At 41.4% G+C, this 27,610-nt stretch overlaps 2 protein-coding genes and 1 long non-coding RNA gene across 8 annotated transcripts in view; 2 read left to right on the plus strand and 1 right to left on the minus strand.

Moving 5' to 3' along the window:
- LOC5504906 (tetratricopeptide repeat protein 28) overlaps window positions 1–17,744 on the plus strand; it is a 93,988-nt gene extending 76,244 nt beyond the window's left edge. For 2 of the 6 annotated variants that reach the window (XM_048732046.1, XM_048732045.1), the window contains exons 2-3: window positions 13,505–13,635; window positions 13,988–17,744. In XM_048732046.1, the coding sequence (XP_048588003.1) occupies window positions 14,014–17,241 (3,228 nt within the window). In that variant the 5' untranslated portion in view covers window positions 13,505–13,635; window positions 13,988–14,013 and the 3' untranslated portion in view covers window positions 17,242–17,744. Of the gene's footprint in view, window positions 1–2,094; window positions 2,732–10,101; window positions 10,828–13,504; window positions 13,636–13,987 lie in introns of those variants that run through there. The other 4 variants (XM_048732044.1, XM_048732042.1, XM_048732043.1 and 1 more) reach the window with 4 other exon arrangements.
- On the minus strand, window positions 8,047–8,734 carry LOC125572147. The gene is made up of 2 exons (XR_007313605.1): window positions 8,645–8,734; window positions 8,047–8,111 (listed from the first exon to the last, which is right to left on the minus strand). It is a non-coding gene; the product is annotated as an uncharacterized LOC125572147 (long non-coding RNA).
- A 3,332-nt stretch (window positions 17,745–21,076) lies between the features above and the next one.
- On the plus strand, window positions 21,077–25,706 carry LOC116605493. Its single transcript, XM_032368226.2, has 2 exons — window positions 21,077–23,623; window positions 24,470–25,706. The coding sequence occupies exons 1-2, from the start codon at window positions 22,972–22,974 to the stop codon at window positions 25,630–25,632; spliced, it is 1,815 nt and encodes a 604-aa protein (XP_032224117.2). The 5' UTR covers window positions 21,077–22,971; the 3' UTR covers window positions 25,633–25,706.
- The last annotated feature ends 1,904 nt before the right edge of the window (window positions 25,707–27,610 follow it).

Consider the following 27,610-nt stretch of genomic DNA (forward strand, 5'->3'; position numbering starts at 1 on the left):
TTTCAGGACTTGTCATCATGGCATAGCCGGTTTGCCTCGGCAATAAACTGCAGGGCGACTTCGAAACGAACGAAGTGCTTTAAACCACAGCTAAGATCCAAGTGGGATCTAAAGCTGCGACCGGGCTAGCGTGATGCCAATTGTGCAGATCAAGCATGCGACCTTTGCTAGTTCGAGACTTCTTCAGATAGCCAAACTATCCTTGCGAGTATGTATACATAAATATCAGTCAAAAAACATGTTTCCTTTATAAAGGGAAATGTAATTAGTCTATGTATCTGCTTTTTCTTGAGAAATATATCTTGTTGATTATTCAGATGTCACTATGACTTGCTGCTTGGGTATAGCTAGGATGAAATTATAGAATTAGAAATTATATATAATAGATTCAACAGTCAAGTTTGGCCCCCAATTAATTCAGAAAGACTTACTAAACTGTTTAGTTAACAATAGTAGAATACATATAATGGACTGCTTTCTCTGATGATTTATGTGTATTGATAGAAATATCCCAACAATAAAAAAACACTACAATTTACTACATATGCATACTTAAATTCCAACTTATAGTAGCTTGTAAATAGAATTAAAACTTCACACACCACAAAACAAATATGCCCGAGCTCGAGGCGAGGTAAAAAATAAAAACAAACGAGAGTAAAGCAAGATTTGATCTACTAAAGATTGATCTACTACAGATTTGATTACTTAAGTTACTTCTTTCGGCAGTAACGTGGACAAAGTCAAGATCCATTTTCTAGCAAAACGGAGTTTCCCCGCCACTTTAAGTACCTATAAGCTTACGATGACTAATTTAAATCCTGTTTTCTGTTTTATGAAAGGTAAGTTTTAGGCATAAAAAGCTCACCTTTTGTCGAGGTTTGAAATCGTTGTTTTCCGATCATACGTTTGCTTCTTTTTTGCATAAATCACGTTGGTTTCGTAGCTTTATTTCTACTGAGTTTCCTTTTTTACACATTCTATCGGAGTAGAAGGTAGAGTTGGCATTTTTATACAGGGGGGGGAGGGGGGTGTCTGACCTTCCTGACCCTTTACTGCCTTATGATAATCTTACAACATCCAGTGGAGGGTCTAGTGCGGATGTAGCTTACCGTTGAAGTGTGTGTGTGTGTGTGTGTGTATGGGGGGGAGGGGGGGGGGGGTGTCTGACCTTCCTGACCCTTTACTGCCTTATGATAACCTTACAGCATCCAGTGGAGGGTTTAGTGCGGATTTAGCTTTCTGTTGAAGTGTGTGTGTGTGTGTGTGTGTGTGTGTGTGTGTGTGTGTGTGTGTGTGTGTGTGTGTGTGTATGAGGGGGGGGCTTGGCTTGAATGAGGAAAACAGGGTTCACTAGTGTTAGCTAACCTTCCTTGGCGCAGCTTAATGATGGTGATGAGCAGATGACGAGAGATGAAGACAATCGATGGTGGCGATATGCAGCAGTAACCATAAAACAGTTAAAGCCCAGGTGGCACACACAAATATGTGCATGAAAGCCATGGACATTTTAGATAGGGTTAATTTGTTATTTGCTCACCAAAGTTTAGCAACAAATTGATAAGCTAAGTGAACAATATATGAACTACAAGAGACACTGCATTATTGATTGCCAGTTAATGTTATTTTACAAATTACAGAAAAGCAATACCATATCCCAGCGATATTTCATATGTTTAAGTTGGGTCTGTGATAAAATCGAGCAAAGAAAATTGCCCCAAAATTAGTGTCAATTAGGGTAAGCTGTAATAACTGAGAAAAAAAAGTAGTAACCATAAATCCATACAAAACAAGCACCACTGATCGTATTTGAAACGCAATCGAGAATCGGCCAAACGCTAGCGCAACCCAAAAGAGAATCTGTGAAACGCAAGCACAACACAAATGAGAATCGGTGAAACGCAAGCGCAACACAAGTGAGAATCGGTGAAACGCAAGCACAACACAAATGAGAATCGGTGAAACGCAAGCGCAACACAAGTGAGAATCGGTGAAACGCAAGCGCGACACAAATGAGAATCGGTGAGAAACGCAAGCGCAACCCAAGAGAGAATCTGTGAAACGCAAGCACAACACAAATGAGAATTGGTGAAACGTAAGCGCAACACAAGTGAGAATCGGTGAAACGCAAGCGCGGCACAAGTGAGAATCGGTGAGAAACGCAAGCGCAACACAAGTGAGAATCAGTGAAACACAAGTGAAAATAAGTGAAACGCAAGCGCAACACAATTTAGAATCAGTTAATCGCTAGGGCAACTCAAGAAAGAATAGTGAAACGCAAGAGCAACACTAGAGAGAATCAGTGAAACCCAAGCGCAACACAAGTGAGAATCAGTGGATATGCAAGCGCAACACAAATGAGTATCAGTGAAATGCAAGCGCAACACTAGAGAGAATCAGTTAAAACCAAAGCGCAACACTAGAGAATCAGTGAAACGCAAGCGCGAGAAACAGGGAAATAGAAACGCCTTTTTTTCCGGACCGCAATAAAGAAAAAAAATTGCCGTGAAAAAAATGTACCCCATGCATGGTACCATCGCTTTTGAGTCCTATATTCATACTATGAGGTCATCATTTTTGGCAACTGCTGGAGTGTAACAACCTTTCGAAAGTGAAAATCTGCTTCGCTGGCGTAATTACTTGCTTTGTGAACGCTCTCGCTATCATTCTTCATTTCTACTCCCGAAATTTCAAGTCAACAGTGTCTCGATATCATCTTAGCTTTCTAACGGTGTGTGGAATTGTTTTACAAAGACTAAACATAGTGTTATTTGTGTGGAAGCATAGTAATATCTACGCGACTTGCCCTGAATTCTAAACAAGGTACATTTACACGATTTGCAATGAATTCGTGGCTAAGGGCGTGAAACCTTGGAACATTTACTCGATTTGCCATTGAAATCGTGGATAAAGGCATGATCTATACTGTAGTGTCGGTTAGTAGGAACAAGTTTTCTAGCGAATGAGGCTTACTTTTAGTTCTACTGCGGTATGACTTAGTAAATTTGCGTCATAATGTATTCTAAGAGAATTCAAAGAATTCAGCCTCGTTTGCTCATTTTACTATCGCTTCCAAGTCGACTGCGCCTCTATACCCACTCGGCTTTCTCTCTGCGAAAGTTTTAATACACGCGGTAACGGGATTTGTTTTTTTTTTTTGCTGTAGAACAACAGTTGCATTCGCTCAACAGAAGAGTGTTTTTCTTTACTTGCATAAACTTTAGACTACCTCAAATATAACCAGCATACACAGGCCTGTGCTGTAATGTGAATACGGTAGTCGAATTGAAACGAGTTTTTAAAAGTACAAAGCGAAGAACAGGCGATTCAATAGAAAAGTTTTCCTGCTTCATTTCTTCGTATAATCCCGAATGAGAGCCTGCTAGCAGGTTTGAGAGAGTTGAAATTTCTTCAAGCTAGTAGTTTTCTAAATAAAGTCTCAAAAAATTATTTTCTTTGTTCAATTTCGCATCTTCCTTTTTATATCCCTTTAATTCCATATTCAAGTATTTTCAAAGAAAAACCAACCTCGACTCTTATTTTCCTACAATTCCAAAAACTAAAGTATTAATATCTCTTAAATTTGTTTATTAAATACAGCGAGAGGGGGGGGGGGGGGGAGATATTGAGGGCGGGGTCTCCGAAAATTTGTAACCGCCAAAAGGGGGGGCTCCCAAAAAAAAGGTCCTCTAAGGGGGGGGCTATGAAATGTGCACCAATCGGGACGCTGCTTAGAAATATTTTTTCACTTTGTGCTGGTACTCTAACGTCTCTATTTTCATGGCACCTCGTTAAAAACGCAGCAAAGGAAATGGATAGGGACATGCATTTTCTTCACATAACAATTTGCTTTTGGAAGGCTAAAGGGGGGGGGGAGGGGTTATACTACCTAGCCCCCCCCCCCCCCCTAGATCCGCTACTGCAGTGCAAACCAGCCCTCAAGATGACTTATCAAAACTTTACCGTCACGTGCTACTTGAGGTGTGTATGGCTTGTTGTTGGACAATGGTAAACATTTCTCACAATTATTCCCGCTGCAGTATTCTATTAACAGACGCTGACAGGGGGTGGGCGGGGTTGAATGAGGAAAACAGGGTTCACTAGTGTTAGCTAATCTTCCTTGGTGCAGCTTAATGATGGTAATGAGCAGGTGACGAGAAATGAAGACAATCGATGGTGGCGATATGCAGCAGTAACCATTAAACAGTTAAAGCCCAGGTGGCACACACAAATATGTGCATGAAAGCCATGGACATTTTAGATAGGGTTAATTTGTTATTTGCTCACCAAAGTTTAGCAACAAATTGATAAGCTAATTGAACAATATATGAACTACAAGAGACACTGCATTTTTGATTGTCAGTTAATGTTATTTTACAAATTACAGAAAAGCAATACCATATCCCAGCGATATTTAATATGATTAAGTTGGGTCTGTGATAAAATCGAGCAAAGAAAATTGCCCCAAAATTAGGGTCAATTAGGGTAAGCTGTAATAACTAAGAAAAAAAAGTAGGAACCATAAATCCATACAAAACAAGCACCACTGATCGTATTTGAAACGCAATCGAGAATCGGTCAAACGCTAGCGCAACCCAAGAGAGAATCTGTGAAACGCAAGCACAACACAAATGAGAATCGGTGAAACGCAAGCGCAACACAAGTGAGAATCGGTGAAACGCAAGCGCGACACAAGTGAGAATCGGTGAGAAACGCAAGCACAACACAAATGAGAATCGGTGAAACGCAAGCACAACACAAATGAGAATCGGTGAAACGCAAGCGCAACACAAGTGAGAATCGGTGAAACGCAAGCGCAACACAAATAAGAATCGGTGAAACGCAAGCGTGACACAAGTGAGAATCGGTGAGAAACGCAAGCGCAACAGAATTGAGAATCAGTGAAACACAAGTGAAAATAAGTGAAACGCAAGCGCAGCACAAGTTAGAATCGGTAAATGCTAGCGCAACACAATTGATAATCAGTTAATCGCTAGGGCAACTCAAGAAAGAATAGTTAAACGCAAGAGCAACACTAGAGAGAATCAGTGAAACCCAAGCGCAACACAAGTGAGAATCAGTGGATATGCAAGCGCAACACAAATGAGTATCAGTGAAATGCAAGCGCAACACTAGAGAGAATCAGTTAAAACCAAAGCGCAACACTAGAGAATCAGTGAAACGCAAGCGCGAGAAACAGCGAAATGGAAACGCCTTTTTTTCCAGACCGCAATGAAGAAAAAAAATTGCCGTGAAAAAAATGTACCCCATGCATGGTACCATCGCTTTTGAGTCCTATATTCATACTATGAGGTCATCATTTTGGGGAACTGCTGGAGTGTAACAACCTTTCGAAAGTGAAAATCTGCTTCGCTGGCGTAATTACTTGCTTTGAGAACGCTCTCGCTATCATTTTTCATTTCTACTCCCGAAATTTCAAGTCAACAGTTTCTCGATATCATCTCAGCTTTCTAATGGTGAGTGGAATTGTTTTACAAGGACTAAACACAGTGTTATTTGTGTGGAAGCATAGGAATATCTACGCGACTTGCCATGAATTCTAAACAAGGTACATTTACACGATTTGCAATGAATTTGTGGCTAAAGGCATGAAACCTTGGAACATTTACTCGATTTGCCATTGAAATCGTGGATAAAGGCATGATCTATACTGTAGTGTCGGTAAGTAGGAACAAATTTTCTAGCGAATGAGGCTTACTTTTAGTTCTACTGCGGTATGACTCAGTAAATTTGCGTCATAATGTATTCTAAGAGAATTCAAAGAATTCAGCCTCGTTTGCTCATTTTACTATCGCTTTCAAGTCGACTGCGCCTCTATATCCACTCGGCTTTCTCTCTGCGAGAGTTTTAATACACGCGGTAAAGGGATTTGTTTTTTTTTTTTGCTGTAGAACAACAGTTGCATTCGCTCAACAGAAGAATGTTTTTCTTTACTTGCATAAACTTTAGACTACCTCAAATATAACCAGCATACACAGGCCTGTGCTGTAATGTGAATACGGTAGTCGAATTGGAACGAGTTTTTAAAAGTTCAAAGCGAAGAAGAGGCGATTCAATAGAAAAGTTTTCCTGCTTCTTTTCTTCGTATAATCCCGAATGAGAGCCTGCTAGCAGGTTTAAGGGAGTTGAAATTTCTTCAAGCTAGTAGTTTTCTAAATAAAGTCTTAAAAAATTATTTTCTTTGTTCAATTTCGCATCTTCCTTTTTATATCCCTTTAATTCCATATTCAAGTATTTTCAAAGAAAAACCAACCTCGACTCTTATTTTCCTACAATTCCAAAAACTAAAGTATTAATATCTCTTAAATTTCTGCATTAAGGAATGTTCATTTAATACAGCGGGAGGGGGGGGGGGGGGGGGGGGGGGGGGGGGGGGGAGAGATATTGAGGGGGAATGGTCTCCGAAAATTTGTAACCGCCAAAATGGAAATAAACTTCTAAACAGTGGTGGAGCATGCAAATCCACAAATAGCGTACTTTATAGCTTTAATTTTTAGCTTTGATATTAAGCCAAATGACCAATGCATTTAATACTTTTGTCTTTATAAACCGTAATATAGATAATTCCAGTATATAACAGTTGGATTTACCGATTATTTATTATTAGTTTATTATCAATTAACAGGAACAAATGGAAATAAACCTCTAAACAGTGGTAGAGCATGCAAATCGCCAAATGATACATACAATGTTGTATACGTTAGACATTATCCCTTTTTATACAGAAAAATATTCTCAACAAAAACAAATATATACATGTATATTCCTTTACAGGCGTCCTTAGGGGCGGGCCATGTGACCTTTGAGGGGGGATGGATTTTGAAAAAAAACTTCCTGCAACAACTGGTTGAGGCAAAAAAAACCCTGCAAACCCCGCCCTGCACCATTTTACATGATTTTACATGCAAAACAAATATGAAAGTTGTAAAGAAGTCAGAACTAATGACGAACTTGACAGGATTTGACTAGAACATCGACTCGGACAAGGATGACAGCATCCAGTATTCCTTTTCCACATTTAAAGACTTATTTAAGGTGTCTTGAGTAAAAATCTCCCCCCCCCCCCCCCCCCCCGCCACCGTCAGTGCATTTAATGAACACTCCCTAATTCCTTAATTTTTCTAAGAATTTGTTAAGTTTGTTTTGCTTTTTTAGAAATTCGCCCTCTGGTATGCCATAGCAATTCATGATCAGATTATGTTTTAAAAATATAATAGAATCTTGCTAAAATTACCCGAGATAAAGGTAATGTTTAAAAGTCGTCATGTCCGAGGTAAGTTCATATGCTTTATGTGTGAAAGTTTAAATACTTTTCCCTCCACCGTACTAAAAGGCTTTTGTAACAATGAGTTGGTCACTTTGTCGGAGGGACCTAATGCCAGAGTTAAAATAAACCGAAGTGTTACATAGAGTAAGCCTCGTAGGCTTGTTCCCAGGATTGGCCGAGTTGGGGGGGGGGGGGGGGTGCGCAGTCATAGGTATCATATGTAAAAAGCATAAATATTTGAAGATTCCTTAATAAGAAATGACCGACTTTTTGGCCGCCAAGGGGGGTGCACGCGCACCCTGCGCTCCCCCCTGTGTACGCGCCTGCTTTGGGGAAGTCGGACCCAACTTTCTGCCATTATTTAAGTGGACTTTAGAAGCACACTAGCATACACACATTGGCACCAGTCTGGCCAAGACGGGACGCTAGCACAGTCTATTACCCGTGCTGTTCGGCAACCATGGACAGCTGTTTCGTGCTTTTCAGGACTTGTCAGCATGGCATAGCCGGTTTGCCTCGGCAATAAACTGCAGGGCGACTTCGACACGAACGAAGTGCTTTAAAAGTGCTTTTCCATGTGGGATCTAAAGCTGCGACCGGGCTAGCGTGATGCCAATTGTGCAGATCACGCATGCGACCTTTGCTAGTTCGAGACTCCGTCAGATAGCCAAACTATCCTTGCGAGTATGTATACATAAATATCAGTCAAAAAACATGTTTCCTTTATAAAGGAAAATGTAATTAGTCTATGTATCTGCTTTTTCTTGAGGAATATATCTTGTTGATTATTCAGATGTCACTATGACTTGCTACTTGGGTATAGCTAGGATGAAATTATAGAATTAGAAATTATATATAATAGATTCAACAGTCAAGTTTGGCCCCCAATTAATTCAGAAAGATTTACTGAACTGTTTAATTAACAATACTAGAATACATATAATGGACTGCTTTCCCTGATGATTTATGTGTATTGATAGAAATATCCCAACAATAAAAAAACACTACAATTTACTACATATGCATACTTAAATTCCAACTTATAGTAGCTTGTAAATAGAATTAAAACTTCACACACCACAAAACAAATATGCCCGAGCTCGAGGCGAGGTAAAAAATAAAAACAAACGAGAGTAAAGCAAGATTTGATCTACAAAAAACATCTTTTCTATAGAAGGCCTGCATTACTTAAGTTACTTCTTTCGGCAGTAATGTGGACAAAGTCAAGATCCATTTTCTAGCAAAACGGAGTTTCCCCGCCACTTTAAGTACCTATAAGCTTACGAAGACTAATTTAAACCCTGTTTTCTGAATTTTAAAGTTATGAAAGGTAAGTTTTAGGCATAAAAAGCTCACCTTTTGTCGAGGTTTGAAATCGTTGTTTTCCGATCATACGTTTGCTTCTTTTTTGCATAAATCACGTTGGTTTCGTAGCTTTATTTCTACTGAGTTTCCTTTCTTACACATTCTATCGAACTAGAAGGTAGAGTTGGCATTTTTATACAGGGGGAGTGGGTTTTCTGACCTTCCTGACCCCTTACTGCCTTATGATAATCTTACAACATCCAGTGGAGGGTCTAATGCGGATGTAGCTTTCCGTTGAAGTGTGTGTGTGTATGGGGGGGGGGGGGGGGGGGGGGAGGGGGGGAGGGGGCTGTCTGACCTTCCTGACCCCTTACTGCCTTATGATAACCTTACAACATCCAGTGGAGGGTCTAGTGCGGATGTAGCTTACCGTTGAAGTGTGTGTGTGTGTGAGGGGGAGGGGGGGGGGGGGCTTGGCTTGAATGAGGAAAACAGGGTTCACTAGTGTTAGCTAACCTTCCTTGGCGCAGCTTAATGATGGTGGTGAGCAGATGACGAGAGATAAAGACAATCGATGGTGGCGATATGCAGCAGTAACCATTAAACAGTTAAAGCCCAGGTGGCACACACGAATATGTGCATGAAAGCCATGGACATTTTAGATAGGGTTAATTTGTTATTTGCTCACCAAAGTTTAGCAACAAATTGATAAGCTAAGTGAACAATATATGAACTACAAGAGACACTGCATTATTGATTGCCAGTTAAAGTTATTTTACAAATTACAGAAAAGCAATACCATATCCCAGCGATATTTCATTATGATTAAGTTGGGTCTGTGATAAAATCGAGCAAAGAAAATTGCCCCAAAATTAGGGTCAATTAGGGTAAGCTGTAATAACTAAGAAAAAAAAGTAGTAACCATAAATCCATACAAAACAAACACCACTGATCGTATTTGAAATGCAATAGAGAATCGGTCAAACGCTAGCGCAACCCAAGAGAGAATCTGTGAAACGCAAGCACAACACAAATGAGAATCGGTGAAACGCAAGCGCAACACAGGTGAGAATCGGTGAAACGCAAGCGTGACACAAGTAAGAATCGATGAGAAACGCAAGCGCAACACAAGTGAGAATCAGTGAAACACAAGTGAAAATAAGTGAAACGCAAGCGCAGCACAAGTGAGAATCGGTAAATGCAAGCGCAACACAATTGAGAATCAGTTAATCGCTAGGGCAACTCAAGAAAGAATAGTGAAACGCAAGAGCAACACTAGAGAGAATCAGTGAAACCCAAGCGCAACACAAGTGAGAATCAGTGGATATGCAAGCGCAACACAAATGAGTATCAGTGAAATGCAAGCGCAACACTAGAGAGAATCAGTTAAAACCAAAGCGCAACACTAGAGAATCGGTGAAACGCAAGCGCGAGAAACAGCAAAATGGAAACGCCTTTTTTTCCACTGATCGTATTTGAAATGCAATAGAGAATCGGTCAAACGCTAGCGCAACCCAAGAGAGAATCTGTGAAACGCAAGCACAACACAAATGAGAATCGGTGAAACGCAAGCGCAACACAGGTGAGAATCGGTGAAACGCAAGCGTGACACAAGTAAGAATCGATGAGAAACGCAAGCGCAACACAAGTGAGAATCAGTGAAACACAAGTGAAAATAAGTGAAACGCAAGCGCAGCACAAGTGAGAATCGGTAAATGCAAGCGCAACACAATTGAGAATCAGTTAATCGCTAGGGCAACTCAAGAAAGAATAGTGAAACGCAAGAGCAACACTAGAGAGAATCAGTGAAACCCAAGCGCAACACAAGTGAGAATCAGTGGATATGCAAGCGCAACACAAATGAGTATCAGTGAAATGCAAGCGCAACACTAGAGAGAATCAGTTAAAACCAAAGCGCAACACTAGAGAATCGGTGAAACGCAAGCGCGAGAAACAGCAAAATGGAAACGCCTTTTTTTCCGGACCGCAATGAAGAAAAAAAATTGCAGTGAAAAAAATGTACCCCATGCATGGTACCATCGCTATTGAGTCCTATATTCATACTATGAGGTCATCATTTTTGGGAACTGCTGGAGTGTAACAACCTTTCGAAAGTGAAAATCTGCTTCGCTGGCGTAATTACTTGCCTTGAGAACGCTCTCGCTATCATTCTTCATTTCTACTCACGAAATTTCAAGTCAACAGTGGCTCGATATCATCTCAGTTTTCTAACGGTGAGTGGAATTGTTTTACAAGACTAAACACAGTGTTATTTGTGCGGATGCTTGGGAATATCTACGCGACTTGCCATGAATTCTGAACAAGGTACATTTACTCGATTTGCAATGAATTCGTGGCTTAAAGGGCATAAAACCTAGGAACATTTACTCTATTTACATTGAAATCGTGGATAAAGGCATGATCTATACCGTTGTGTCGGTGAGAAGGAACACGTTTTCTAGCGAAAGGGCTTACTTTTATTTCTACTGCGGTATGACTCAGTAAATTTTTCGTCATAATGTATTCAAAGAGAATTCGGCACCCGTGTGCTTATTATATTTACTCGCTTCCAATTCAATTCCCTGCTAGTTCGCTAGGAACTCCAGCCCAGCGAAATACAGAGAAAAGAGGCCTCTGTTAGCAGGGAACCAATTCAAGAGATTTGCAATGAATTCGTGGCTTAAAGGGCATGAGACCTAGGAACATTTACTCGATTTGCATTGAAATCTTGAATAAAGGCATGATCTATACCGTTGTGTCGGTGAGAAGGAACACGTTTTCTAGCGAAAGGGCTTACTTTTATTTCTACTGCGGTATGACTCAGTAAATTTTGCGTCATAATGTATTCAAAGAGAATTCGGCACTCGTGTGCTTATTATATTTACTCGCTTCCAAGTCGACTGTGCCTCTATATCCACTCGGCTTTCTCTCTGCGAAAGTTTCAATACACGCGGTAACATCTAGTCTTTACAAGACTAAGCACAGTGTTATTTGTTCGGAAGCTTACAAATATCTACGCGACTTTCCATGAATTCTAAACAAGGTACATTTACTCGATTTGCAATGAATTCGTGGCTAAGGGCATGAAACCTTGAAACATTTAGTCGATTTGCCATTGAAATCGTGGATAAGGACATGATCTATACTGTAATATTGTTGAGTAGGAACATGTTTTCTAGCAAATAGGGCTTACTTTTTTTTCTACTGCGGTAGTAAATTTGCGTCGTAATATATTCTAGGAGAATTCGGAGAATTCAGCCTCGTGTGCTTATTTTACTCGCTTCCAAGTCGAATGAGTTACGTTGTTCTCGAAACGAAAGCCCAAATTGCTTCAAACTTCACCCTGACCACATTTAAGACTCCACTGTCAGGTCAGAATATTTTTGAGAGTTTTACGATTTTATTTCATAGTAAAGTGAACGGCTTATTCCAATCCCATATGTTTACTGTAAACGTGAACCACTATAATTTATTCATAAACACATTGAGCTTGGGCTACCTGTGATATAACCAGCATGCACAGGCATGTGCTGTAATGTGAATACGGTAGTCGAATTGGGACGGGTTGCAAAAGTACAAAGCGAAGAACAGGCGATTCAATAGAAAAGTTTTCCTGCTTCATTTCTTCGTATAATCCCGAAATTAGAGCCTGCTAGCAGGTTTAACCCTATTCAGACCGGGGGGGTTGGGGTGGGGGGCTTTTGAGGCCCCCAGCACCTTTGATCTGTAATAATTTTTGAACTAGTAGGGCTAGAGCATTGAAATTTGACGACTTTTCCTAAAATTTATCTTGAATCAGTTTGGTGTAAACAAAATTTTGATATGTGTACCCTGGTAACCATAGTAACCAAGTTTTGAGACATAGGTTTAATGAAAATTAGGCAAAACGCTTTAAGTCGTTAAGATCAACTATTAATACGTAGGCTCAACGTAAATCCATTTCATATAAACGTTTTATACCAAGTTTTGAAAAAACTTGTGGTGTTATTTTTGCCCTCTCGAAATAGTGCTTGTAGAAATAGCAAAAACATTCATAGCCACCTGAAATCATTAATACAACTTGAAACGAAAATTAAATATTGTCAAAAAGCTTTAGATTTTGCCACCCAGGCAAAAGGTTCTGAAAGTGGGGCACCGAAAAATATGACCGACTTTTTTGCCGCCAAGGGGGGTGCACGTGCACTCTGCGCTTTCCCCCGTGTACGCGCCTGCTTTGGGGAAGTCAGACCCAACTTTCTGCCATTATTTAAGTGGACTTTTGAAGCACACTAGCATACACACATTGGCACCAGTCTAGCCAAGACAGGACTCTAGCACAGTCTATTACCCGTGCAGTTCGGCAACCATGGACAGCTGTTTCGTCCTTTTCGGGACTCGTCAGCATGGCATAGCCGGTTTGCCTCGTTGAACTTCATCGTCAATAAACCGCAGGGCGACTTAGACTCGAACGAAGTGCTTTAAACCACAGCTAAGATCCATTTGGGATCTAAAGCTGCGACCGGGCTAGCGTGATGCCAATTGTGTGGATCACGCATGCAACCTTTGCTATTTTGAGACTTCGTCGGATAGCCAAACTAACCTTTAAAAGCACACTAGCATACACGTTGGCATCAGTCTGGCCAGGATGGGACTCTAGCACAGTGATGCTCCATGTAAGAACTAGGCAACCTAACGGCATGTGCAGGCTTGTATGTCAAAAATGCCTTTGTTAATATTTTTCCGCGAAATTGGTAAGACAAAAAAATACAACATAAAATACAATTAAAGCTAAATGCTGCCTAATCTTTTTCACTATTTTAGATTTAAGATTTATTAGTATGTGTTAAATATGGCTTATTAAACAAATCTTATGTGGGGGACCTTGTGAAAATAATGTCAAGCAAAAACTATTGTTCTTTATTCTTTTGAAAGGTTCAGAAAATCTCCAATAAGGCTTGAGGCATACGTCGAACCGAACTTCAACCGAATTAATTGAATAACTGGCGTGTGTCCAAGGCAAGCTTATTTCCAGTGTCTGCATACGTCGAGTCTATTTTTCAGGAGTAAATAATTTCATACTTATGTGGAATCTGAACGTCACAATTCACTCAGTTTCATTATTGTCTCAAAACAAAGGAATCCCAATCCTCATAAGTACAAGTTGAAGCCGACTTGCTCCTCGTTGGCAGCTTTATCAGTATAAAAGATCAAATCATGTGTTTTGTTGCTTGCGTTATACTTGTGGCGTGACACCCAATATATCTTTTCGTTTGAGTTGATATGTTAAAACTTCCCGCTTGAAGTGTTACAGTAGAATGTTTGATTGTATATTTTGATGTAATGTCATTATTTATATTTTCTCCTCGGTAATATATTTCCAGTTTTATTTTTATATTTTTTCTTTGTTTAATCCAGAATTCTAGAGTTTCTCCAGCCGCGGGATGGATAATGAGGGCGAGCCCTTCACTCACTGGGACGTGGCCGAGTTGGAGAGGGTGCAAAGGGTGCGTCCAAACCTGCCCGTCATTTTCTGGTTCCTCTTAATATGGGGGACGGAGATCAGTCCGCTTACGCCAGCCCAGCAGATTCAGTTACTGAAGGTGTGCTACGACATCGCCTTCTTGCTAAGAGACAGTGAGATGATGGTGGCGGTGTATGGGAGTGCGGGTAAGGTGTATCGTGAGATGCGTCTGTTTGACCAAGCACTGGCATGTTTGTCAACGGCACTAGAAATTGCAAAAGCAATAGGCAGCATAGAGCTGCAGGCAAAATGTTTTCATGACATGGGCAGTACCTATATCAAGCTTCATAACTACAACAAGGCACTGGACTACTACAAGCAGTCACTAAACGCCTACATGAAGACTGGGGAAGAGCGTGGACAAGCAAATGTTTATAAAAACATTGGTACTCTTTACATGACCCTCGGTGACAATGGTCAAGCCATGGTGAACTACAAACATGCGTTATGTATATACGAGAAGTTCGGGGAAGAGCGTAAACAAGCAGATGTTTATAACAATATCGGTGTTGTGTTCATGTCCCTCGGTGACAATAGTCAAGCCATGGAAAACTACAAACATGCGTTATGTATATACGAGAAGTTCGGGGAAGAGCGTGAACAAGCCGATGTTTATAGCAACATCGGTAATACGTACTACACCCTCGGTGACAATGGTCAAGCCATGGTGAACTACAAAAATGCGTTATGTATATACGAGAAGTTCGGGGAAGAGCTTAAACAAGCAGATGTTTATAACAATATCGGTTTTGTGTTCATGTCCCTCGGTGACAATGGTCAAGCCATGGAGAACTACAAACATGCGTTATGTATACACGAGAAGTTTGGGGAAGAGCTTAAACAAGCAGATGTTTATTCCAACATCGGTGCTGTGTTCAAGTCCCTCGGTGACAATGGACAAGCCATGGAAAACTACAAACATGCGTTATGTATATACGAGAAGTTAGGGGAAGAGCGTAAACAAGCATATGTTTATTTCCAAATCGGTGCTGTGTTCAAGTCCCTCGGTGACAATGGTCGAGCCATGGAAAACTACAAACATGCGTTATGTATACTCGAGAAGTTCGGGGAAGAGTGTAGACAAGCAGATGTTTATAACAACATCGGTGCTGTGTTCTATTCCCTCGGTGACGATGGTCAAGCTATGATGAACTACAAAAAAGCGTTATGTATATTCAGGAAGTTTGAGGAAGAGCACGGGCTAGCAACCGCATGTGGTAACATTGCTAATATTGCTCGATTTTATGATCCCGTGGAAGCAATGGAGCTTTACCGGTCGGCACTAGCTCTTTTTCAAAAACACGGTGACGTGATTCGTCAGGCTGAAACATGGCACAACATAGGTATCGTGTATCTGAATATGTCGGAGGATCCAGAGGCAGAGAAGAGTTTAAAAGAGAGTTTACGGCTTTTTGAACTAGTATTTATGAACCTTGGAAGCCTCGAAAAATTGAAAATTACCGTTATAGAGACTTACATCAAAACATATCGTTGTCTTTTTCGAGTCTCCATTATACTAGACAAACCAGAACAGGCGTTACTAGCAAGCGAACAAGGACGATCACGCGCTCTCAAAGATAGCCTACAAAAAAAATATGGACTAGAAAGCAATGCCCCCAGTGATGAGGACACACGCTATACAAGCTCATTAATCAGTGAAGACAATACGTCGTTTGTTGTCATTTGCTTGTCACTAGAATGGCTTCATTTGTTTACACTTGCAAGCGGGAAGCCCTTGGTTACCGAATCGGTACCAAAAGAAATATTCTCAAGCGTCGAGTCTGAAATCAATGGAAAAGAGTGGTTACGAGACTACATAGACAGGATGGTAAATGAGGCAAATGCACACGTTCGTCTAAACCGTGACGAATCGTTTGAAGACAGATCCCTGAGATTGAGCTGCGATGACGACGGTGATGAGTCACGGCAGCCATCCGTGTTGGCACGAGGCGTGAGAACAGCTACCGAGATTGAGAGGGCTCGCAAGTCGACTGAGGTCAGAGCCGAGCCAAGCGAGAACAGTGAAGACGGGAACTTCCCTGAAACAAGCTCGACAAATAGTCAGGCTACTGGTGGTACACAGAATCAACCTCAACTACCTACCCAAGCTCCAATGAGCCAAGCCACAGGGATACCACAAGAAAGCGATGCAATCACCTCTGTTAAAGTGCCGCAGGAGCACGAGGATGACACGTGTACACCACTCCTACCAAGCGGTCCCGAGACACCCATACACCACGACCCGCTAGAAGTGTTGTACCGACTGCTGATCTCTCCAATTGAGGATCACCTCACTGGGCCTGAAGTGGTGTTCATTCCGGAAGATTTTACTTTCAAGATTCCATTTGGGGCCATGAAAGACCCCGATGGGAGATTCTTGGCTGAGCGAAAACGCATCCGGACTGGCCCATCGCTGTCTACCCTCAAGCTGCTGAGGGAGTGTCCTGAACACAAACACAGCAAGCAGAGTGTGCTGGTTGTCGCCAACCCGAGATCTAATGTGAACGTTGAGTGGCCCGATGAGTTCGGACAACTTAAGGTCAAGCCATTCAGTGATACATTTGCAGGTCTCCCTAAGGCAAGTGAAGAAGCAAAAATGATCCGCGATCTTCTGCCCGATGTGACTTGTCTGATGGAAAAGCGAGCAACAAAGAATGCGATCCTTGCCAAGCTCAAGGAGGGTGTCGGGATAATCCATATCGCATCGCATGGCAACGCAAGGACAGGGAAAATCCTAGTAGCCCCTGGACCACGCCCACATGACGAAATCGCCCCCTCCAAAGACTTCCTTCTGACATTGGAGGAGATCTACTCGTGCCAAATCAACGCGCGTCTTGTTGTGCTGTGCTGCTGCCATAGCGGTACAGGCGAGATCAGAGCCGAGGGTGTAATGGGACTCACCCGAGCGTTCCTCGCTGCAGGAGCGCGCTCTGTTCTTGCCACACTATGGCAGATCAGCGATGAGGCTACGCTTTACTTCATGAAGCGTTTTTATGGCCATCTGGTCAGCGGACTGACTGCTAGTGCCAGTCTCCAACAGACTATCCGCGACACAATCGCCGACAAAGACAAATACAGCCACCCGTACTACTGGGGGGCATTTATCTTAGTCGGCGACGATGTTACTCTCACGGGATGTTGTGAATAATGAGGGCTTAAATGAAGCTCAACATATAGTGTGTAAATGGACGATGTTACTCTCACGTAAAGATGTAAATAATGAGGGCTTAAATGAAGCTCAACATATCATAGTGTATAAATGGACGATGTTACTCTCACGTAAAGATGTAAATAATGAGGGCTTAAATGAAGCTCAACATATCATTGTGTATAAATGGAAGATGTTACTCTCATGTAAAGTTGTAAATATTGAGGGCTTAACTTTAGTCCAATACATCTTTCTGTATGAGGGAGCCATTTCATTCTAAAATAGAGTTTTGAATTAGGTAAATTATTGTATCAGTGTAGCTTCGTGTTACCTCTCTATTTGAAGGGTCGATTTATTTGTAATTTTGTTGTCAATAGAGACAAGCTTTATTGCTACGCTGGATTTTATAGGATGCCTGTAGCTAGAAATATCTAGAAACAGAAGTGTATATATTTGTAAATTGAGATTTGCAATTTAAAGCACATTAAAAAGCATTTTAACTTGTTAGTGATTTGTGTTATCTCTCTAATTTGCATGGGTGCTTTGTGAAATTAAATATCAAGTCACTTAAAGGTTATTAATTTAAAATATCAAGTCAGGTAAAGGTTATTCACTTAAAATAACAAGTCACTTAAGCGCGAGAAAGCATCGATTTCCATAGATTTGGGAATTGGGAAAAAAACGTGAGGTAAAAAAGAATATGCTGAAGAACATTTTGTACGCGCAAGTGGGAAAGTTATAAATAGAATGCACCGACGTTAGCTACTTATCTTCTTATAGATTCAGACAATGGCAGGACATCCCCAGGACATCCCCAAATTTGCCCCAAAGTAGGGTTCCATGGTAACCGAACTCACGTTAACCTTATATTTGCCTATAAAAATCTCATATTTACCCCAAAGTAGGTTTCACAGCTTGACTTACTCTATCTTCTCCAATGCTCTACCATGCTCGGTTTTGTTTTGATATTCTCGTAACGTCTTTAAGAAATTAACCAGGTACTTTTAATAAAAAGTTTACATGGCAACTTGTAAAACCGTAAATACCAAACATACATCGGTAAAACGCAAGGGTAAAACAAGTGAGAATCGCTGAGACGCAAGCGCAACACAAGTGCGCATCTGTGAAACACAAGCGCAACACAAGTGAGGATCGGTGAAACGCAAGCGCAACACAAGTAAGGATCGGTGAAACGCAAGCGCAACACAAGTGAGAATCAGTGAAACGCAAGCGCAATTCAAGTAAAAACCTGTTAAACAAAAGCGTAACACAAGTGAAAATCGGTGAAACGCAAGCGTAATACAAGTGAAAATCGGTGAAACGCAAGCGTAACACTAGTGAGGATCGGTGAAACGCAAGCGCAACACAAGTGAGGAGCGGTGAAACGCAAGCGCAACACAAGTGAGGAGCGGTGAAACGCAAGCGCAACACAAATTAGAATCAGTGAAACGTAAGCGCAACACAAGTGAGGATCGGTGAAACGCAAGCGCAACACAAGTGAGGATCGGTGAAATCAAGCGTAACACAAGTGAGGATCGATGAAGCGCAAGCGCAACACAAGTGAAAATCGGTGAAACGCAAGCGCATCACAAGTAAGTATCTGTGAAACGCAAGCGCAACACAAGTGAGAATCGATCAAACGCAAGCGCAATACAAGTGAGGGTCGGCGAAGCGCAAGCGCAATGAAAGTGAAAATCGATCAAACGCAAGCGCAATACAAGTGAGAATCAGTGAAACGCAAGCGTAACACAAGTGAGGTTCGGGGAAGCGCAAGCGCAACATAAGTGAAAATCGGTGAAACGCAAGCGCAACACAAGTGAGAATCGATCAAACGCAAGCGCAATACAAGTGAGGATCGGTGAAGCGCAAGCGCAATACAAGTGAAAATCGATCAAACGCAAGCGCAATACAAGTTAGGATCGGTGAAGCGCAAGCGCAATACAAGTGAAAATCGATCAAACGCAAGTGCAATACAAGTGAGAATCAGTGAAACGCAAGCGTAACACAAGTGAAAATCGGTGAAACGCAAGCGCAACACAAGTGAGGATCGGTGAAACGCAGGCGCAACAAAAGTGAGGATCGGTGAAACGCAAGTGCAACACAAGTGAGAATCAGTGAAACGCAAGCGCAACACAAGTAAGGATCGGTGAAACGCAAGCGCAACAAAAGTCAGGATCTGTGAAACACAAACGTAACACAAGTGAAAATCGATGAAGCGTAAGCGCAACACAAGTGAAAATCGGCAAAACGCAAGCGCAATTCAAGTGAGAATATGTTTAACGCAAGCGTAACACAAGTGAGGATCGGTGAAACGGAAGCGCATCATAAGTGAGAATCGATCAAACGCAAGCGCAATACAAGTGAAAACCGGTTAAAGAAAGGCGCAACCCAAGTGCAAATCGGTGAAGCGCAAGCGTAACACAAATGAGAATCGGTGAAGCGCAAGCGCAACACAAGTGAAAATCGGTGAAACGCAAGTATAACACAAGTGAGAATCTGTGAAACGCAAGCGTAACACAAGTGAGGATCGGTGAAGCGCAAGCGCAGTAAGCGCAACACAAGTAAAAATCGGCAAAACGCAAGCGCAATTCAAGTAAAAACCGCTTAAACAAAAGCGTAACACAAGTGAAAATCGGTGAAGCGCAAGCGCTACACGAGTGAAAATCGGTGAAACGCAAGCGTAACACAAGTGAGAATATGTTTAACGCAAGCGTAACACAAGTGAGGATCGGTGAAACGGAAGCGCATCATAAGTGAGAATCGATCAAACGCAAGCGCAATACAAGTGAAAACCGGTTAAAGAAAGGCGCAACCCAAGTGCAAATCGGTGAAGCGCAAGCGTAACACAAATGAAGATCGGTGAAGTGAAGCGCAACACAAGTGAAAATCGGTGAAACGCAAGTGTAACACAAGTGAGAATCTGTGAAACGCAAGAATAACACAAGTGAGGATCGGTGAAGCGCAAGCGCAACACAAGTGAAAATTGGTGAAACGCAAGCGCAACACAAGTGAGAATCTGTGAAACGCAAGCGTAACACAAGTGAGGATCGGTGAAGCGCAAGCGCAACACAAGTGAAAATCGGTGAAACGCAAGCGTAACACAAGTGGAAATCTGTGAAACGCAAGCGTAACACAAGTGAGAATCGGTAAAGCACAAGCGCAACACAAGAGAAAATCGGTGAAACGCAAGCGCATCACAAATGAGAATCTGTGAAACGCAAGCGCAACACAAGTGAGAATCGATCAAACGCAAGCGCAATACAAGTGAGGATCGTTGAAGCGCAAGCGCAATACAAGTGAAAATCGATCGAACGCAAGCGTAACACAAGTGAGGATCGGTGAAGCGCAAGCGCAACACAAGTGAAAATCGGTGAAACGCAAGCACAACACAAGTGAAAATCGATAAAACGCAAGCGCAATACATGTTAGGATCGGTGAAGCGCAAGCGCAATACAAGTGAAAATCGATCAAACGCAAACGCAATACAAGTGAGAATCAGTGAAACGCAAGCGCAATTCAAGTAAAAACCGGTTAAACAAAAGCGTAACACAAGTGAAAATCGGTAAAACGCAAGCGTAACACAAGTGAAAATCGGTGAAACGCAAGCGCAATTTAAGTAAAAACCGCTTAAACAAAAGCGTAACACAAGTGAAAATCGGTGAAGCGCAAGCGCAACACGAGTGAAAATCGGTGAAACGCAAGCATAACACAAGTGAGAATATGTTTAACGCAAGCGTAACACAAGTGAGGATCGGTGAAACGGAAGCGCATCATAAGTGAGAATCGATCAAACGCAAGCGCAATACAAGTGAAAACCGGTTAAAGAAAGGCGCAACACAAGTGAAAATCGGTGAAACGCAGGCGTAACACTAGTGAGAATCTGTGAAACGCAAGCGTAACACAAGTGAGGATCGGTGAAGCGCAAGCGCAACACAAGTTAAAATCGGTGAAACGCAAGCGTAACACAAGTGGAAATCTGTGAAACGCAAGCGTAACACAAGTGAGGATCGGTGAAGCACAAGCGCAACACAAGTGAAAATCGATCAAACGCAAGCGCAATACAAGTGAGAATCAGTGAAACGCAAGCGCAACACAAGTGAGAATCGGTGAAGCGCAAGCGCAACACAAGTAAAAATCGGTGAAACGCAAGCACAACACAAGTGAGAATCGATAAAACGCAAGCGAAATACAAGTTAGGATCGGTGAAGCGCAAGCGCAATACAAGTGAAAATCGATCAAGCGCAAACGCAATACAAGTGAGAATCAGTGAAACGCAAGCGCAATTCAAGTAAAAACCGGTTAAACAAAAGCGTAACACAAGTGAAAATCGGTAAAACGCAAGCGTAACACAAGTGAAAATCGATGAAACGCAAGCGCAACACAAGTGAGGATCGGTGAGACGGAAGCGCAACACAAGTTAAAATCGGTTAAACGCAAGCGTTAACAAAAGTGAGGATCGATGAAGCGCAAGCGCAACACAAGAGAAAATCGGTAAAACGCAAGCGTAACACAAGTGAGAATCTGTGAAGCGCAAGCGCAACACAAGTGAAAATCGGTGAAACGCAAGCCCAACACAAGTGAGAATCGGTGAAACGCAAGCGCAATACAAGTGAGGATCGGTGAAGCGCAAGCGTAACACAAGTGAAAATCGTTGAGGCACAAGCGCAACACAAGTGAAAATTGGTGAAACGCAAGCGTAACACAAGTGAGAATCGGTGAGACGCAAGTTAAGTTAAAAGCAAGCGCAAGAAAATTTAAAGTTTCTTTCTCTTTTAGAATAAAAACTAACTTGATTGGATCCCGGTGAGAACCAACAAAAACTGCAGGTTTTTCGGAAATAAAACCCGTTCATTGATTTGGTGATGACACTTCTAAGCATCTGCGGTTTATATTGTCGGGATCATTAGGTCAACAGATACTTCATTATTAAATTTACAAAACTTGAATCTAAATTGTTTTGTGATTTCTGTTCAAAATTTCACACCTGTCTTGACATATATGTTTAGACAAGAGACATAATTGTTTTATAAATCTGTTTATGTGTTTAAAGTTAATCCCTATAATGAATATGTCTGGATTACTATTACGTCGCTTTTAGCTTCAGTGTTTGTTCGATCTTATTCGTTTAGTAGAATTTCGACCATATTTATCAGAACACACACTGGGGACTCACGCTAGCTCGTATCATGCTGTTAACAGAACCTACGCGAAGTTCACAAACGATGTACACATTCAAATTCTGCCTCCTGAAAAACTCAAATCACGTTTGTAAATCAGCGTAACACCAAAGAATACATAACTGCGACATATGGATTGTGCCTAACCTTAATAATTGTAATATTCATATCGGAAAGGGATGGAGCAAATTCCAAGTCTATAACATATTGAAAGCATGGGCGTCTGTTGAACAATGAGGAACGATAAGGCAAGGCGAATGGCGAATGTGAAACAGTTTTAGATGTTGAGTCTATTGAGCTCAATTTATTCAACGAAAAAGGAACATCTAAGCCCATTTAATCCAACAAAGAAATTGCGTCGTCGTGCAAGGTGCATGTCAGAAATGGCGTCTGTAGAGATGTCGCTAATGCCTTATTAGCAAATCAAATGTTTACAATATCTCGAAGATAATCATCTCCATACAACAGAGACCTTTTGACAAAACATTTCAAAGGGAAAGGGAGACATGGCGACGAGATTCTCAGTTCTTCACAACGCACACAGAAGCTAGGAATGATTACCAAGAAAATCATGTGGTCAGCTCTGGTTCTATTATGGATACCATTTGCCGTGTCCTGGGGAAGCAGAAAGTGTCGACTCGATATGTTCAACAGGTCATCTCCTAAAGGGCAATGTGTTTACCAGGATGAAAATGGCCGTAAATTCATTGCAAATGGCTTAAAGCTGAACAGTGCCTTGACAAAAAAAGCACTAAATAAAGCTAGATTGAATTTCGATGTACTTAAAAGCGCTAATGCAGTTAGGGAAAGCGAGCCATGTGAGTGTACTTCCAAGTCGCCGTGCTTGTCTGAGCATCAACTCCGCCTGGTTATACTGATGAGTTCCCAAGATGCCGTGTATGAACTAAGAGAAATGTTTTCCGATTTTAATAACATTTGCTGTGCAATACAACTAAAATTGGTCAGGCTGCGACTCAGATTAACTAGAAGTGAATTTAAAAGGTTAGGTTTTATTCCCGGTGCCGCGTCGAGCAATCGAGAAATCTCCGTACGTATCCTACCCATCAGATGTTCACGAAAAGGCAAATGGTGCACAGATTTGGCGCGAGCGCTGAATGAATGCAAGGAGAAATCATCTAGGGAGAGACGGCATGGTGAAGCGTCTGGCATAATCGACTGCATTTCCGGTGAAAATTGTTTGACAGGTGGGTTATAATATTTAGAATACTCTATTGTGTCTTTAGATATATATGTTCGCTTATTTCTTGTTTGTTTACTGTTATAAAATGTTGGCATTGTAATGAAGTTGGCTTTCGCTACACTGACATCCACGCGAAAATCTGATCTAATCCATAATATGAAATTAAATTATAAAGCTGAGATACCGATAAAATCTAATTGGCTTTTTCATTTTCGCAACACTGTAGGAAGTTCAAGTACCACTTAATTTTTCACGCCTTTTAAATTTACGCTTACGGCTTTTATCGCTTTAATAGCTGTTCACGCAAATTTATTAACTGTGAATGCTCCGGATTGGCTCCTGTCTCTGCGATTAAATAGAAATCAAAAGAATCATCCAATATACGAAGGAATTATCGGGAGTGGCTATATGTTTCTATTCTGAAATTGATCAAACATGCACGTTTTAAGGAAATTGTTTGGATTAAAACAAATCTTAATTTTTTTTTCGTTATTATTTCGACGCATTTTTGCGAATTCGATGTGGATTATTATGTTTGTTACTAGCTTCGAAGCAAACCATCAATAAACGTAGCTCCGTAGGGGTCTATCGAAAGCCATGTACCACGTTGCGTTTTATTAGGCCGAAAAAAAAGCGGCTTTTCCATAAAAGTCCAGCGTACGAGCTGATGTTAAAAAAATCAAATTGTCTTCAGTGTGGCTTGCGTTGTAAAAATGCTTTGATGCCAATGGGGTAACTAGATAATTAGACAAATCGATGCTTTAAAGAATTTCATTTTTGAAATATGATAATTTTACGCATAGCTTACAACGATGAGTTTTCCGCAATATTTTCCGCTCTTTGTTTGCAGATAGGTCGAGGGTCGTTAACAAGACGACGACAAGTGAACCCAGAGGGAATGATGACGAGATGACTAAACGCGTTCCTCGTGATGGACGCACACAAGGAATAACTCAACCCCAGCTACCCCTAACAGCGCCATCAACTAAAGCACACCTTGCAGGTGTTGAGAAGCCCGCTACGCTTTCTCGCTCATCCAAAGAACAAGTGAACTCTATAACGGTATCAAATCTAGCTCATAAGGCCTCTTTATACAGTGTTAGATTGAAGAAAAGTCATATGTCAACATTTATTACGAGAACCTTGAGTAAAAAGCATGAGAAAAGCACCTACTTAGAAAACACGTCAGACTTTGAACAAAGCCCAGCTATCACTCAAACTGTCACTCAATCAGTCAGAGCCACGCCTCCCCTGCGAAGGATGCCATTTGCTCCAAGCTCTGAAATATTCACAGAACACACAATAGATAACGATAACTCGGCAATCTCAAGTGTTGCCGGGGGCATTGAGCTTTCTACGGGTTCCACGGATGGCGTGACAGCGTGTAGCACTTGTGAGCTTTCAATGGATGGCGTGACAGCGTGTAGCACTTGTGAGCTTTCAATGGATGGTGTGACAGCGTGTAGCATTTGTGATCTTTCCATGGATGGCGTGACAGCGTGTAGCACATGTAATCGTGTTGTAACATCAGCAGGGGTGAATGTTGCGAATGGTAATTCACATGGCCTCCAAGTGAGCGATTCTTTGAAAAACAAAAATCCTGCTGTGGCGTATATGACAACACCAGAAACTGTGGGGACAAAAACCCAAAATATGGTCAGAAAGTCGATTATTCTCGGACAATTGGTTGACTCATACAACAAAGATGGCTATAAAGACGTAACGAAACGGGTATCTTCTGTGGTAGATGATTCGAAGACGACTTTGAGAATGGCTTCACCTTGCAGCAAGGTACCGGGGAAACAGATAAAAACTGTTTTGTTCCCGACATGGCAAACGTCAGTTATTGTTAAGGTCGATACAAAGAGTAGACAAATAGAACCTGAGAAAACAGAAAGGAAGATGACACATGTATCGCTAACTGCTCTCGAAACGGGTGCACTCTCAAAGCATGGACATCGCTCAACTATTCATGGGTTGCTAGCCCCTTTGTCGAACTGTCAATCACCTTAACACTATTACCAACACCATCACCAACATCATCATCATTACAATCACCATCATCATCACCACCGCCACCATCACCATCATCATTATCGCTTTCACCATCACCTTCACCATCGCTATCACCATCATCACCATCGCTATCACCATCATCACCACCACCATCACCATCATCTTTGCAATCGCTATCACCTTCATCATCACCACAATCATCACTATCATCACCATCCCCATCACCATCATCATCGCCACAGTCATCGCCATCATCAACATCATTAACCCTATCACCATCATCACAATTATTACCATCATCATTATTGCCATCATCATCACCATCGCTACCTCGATCATCATCACAAAAATTACCATCAACATCATCATTATCATCACATTCATTACCATTAATACCATCACCATCACCATCGTTATTTTTATCGCCATCATCATTAGCAACATCTTCGCCATTTGTTTTACAAGCATCCTCTATCATAAGCGCATCTTCACTTATATCAGAGCCTTCATCTTTTACTATATCTGCTTCACAAGTTTCCGCCACAAAGCCACCAGTCTTCCATATTCAACCTTCCTTTTATTCTGAATCATCCCACACGAGAGTGTATCTACGGCCTTCTGTTACATCAGCATATTTCTCAGAAGCAGCTATAGGTGTGGCAGAGAGCAAGCATCCTGCAACTGTAACTAAGTCTATTATATGTACCCCGGTATTGAAGCTTTTTTCGAGTGAGGGAAAAGTGTCACTGAAAAACATTTATCAGATGTTATCATTGCTACCTCCCTCACAACAATTGTCGTTAAAAAGGTCAGCATTTTCATCAATAGTATCATCTTTCCAACTTATGCCGTATTTCTTGTCATCATCATCATCATCACCATCATCATCGTCACTGTCGTCATCATCATTACGATCATCAACTCTATCCCTATCTCTTTCATTTGTATCAATACCATCATCGTTTCCTTCACTATTTGCCGTATCATCTGCAACAACAAAATTATCATTTCTAGTAATACCATCATCATCATCTTTGCCACCATCATTATCATTACCATCATTATCAACACCAGCCTCATCATCACGATATTTGTCATCTGTTTTATACTTTTCCACCTACAGACCACCACCATCATCACCACCACGACCATCATCACCACCATCACCACAAACACTATCATCATCATCTTCACAACCACTATCATCATCACCACAATCATCATCATCACCATCATCATTATCACCACCACCACCATCATCATCATTATCATTCGCACCATCATCATTACCACCAACACCATCATCACCATTACCACCACGACCATCATCACCACCACCATCATCATCGTCACCTGCATTATCATCATTATCATCTCTACCACCATCATTATCATCACGATATTTGCCATTAGCACCATCATCTGCGTCATACTTGTCTACCTACAGATCATCGGCAACATGGACGGCACTAACCCATAATACATCTTCTGCATCAACATCGATTCGGCTAGAGACATCGTCAACACCACATTTACTACTAACACAGAAACTGCATCCACAATCTTCACCAATTACAACCTTTTTATCGTCATTATCACTATCACTAGAGTCATCGTCATTAACACCGCCGTGGTCATCATCATCATTATCATCATCACCATCATCATCATCACCACCACCACCACCACCACCATCATCATCATCATCATCATCATCATCATCATCATCATCATCATCATCATCATCATCATCATCGTCGTCGTCGTCGTCGTCGTCGTCATCACCATCATCATCATCATCATCATCATCATCATCATCATCATCATCATCATCATCATCATTATCATCATCATTACCACCCTCATTTTTGTTATCATCATCATTATTATCATCACAATCATTATCATTATCATCATCACAATCATTGTCATCATCATCATCATTACCACCCTCCTTTTTGTTATCATCATCACC

The sequence above is a fragment of the Nematostella vectensis genome, chromosome 9 (assembly GCF_932526225.1).
Source record: "Nematostella vectensis chromosome 9, jaNemVect1.1, whole genome shotgun sequence".
In the NCBI taxonomy this organism is placed as follows: Eukaryota; Metazoa; Cnidaria; class Anthozoa; order Actiniaria; family Edwardsiidae; genus Nematostella; species Nematostella vectensis.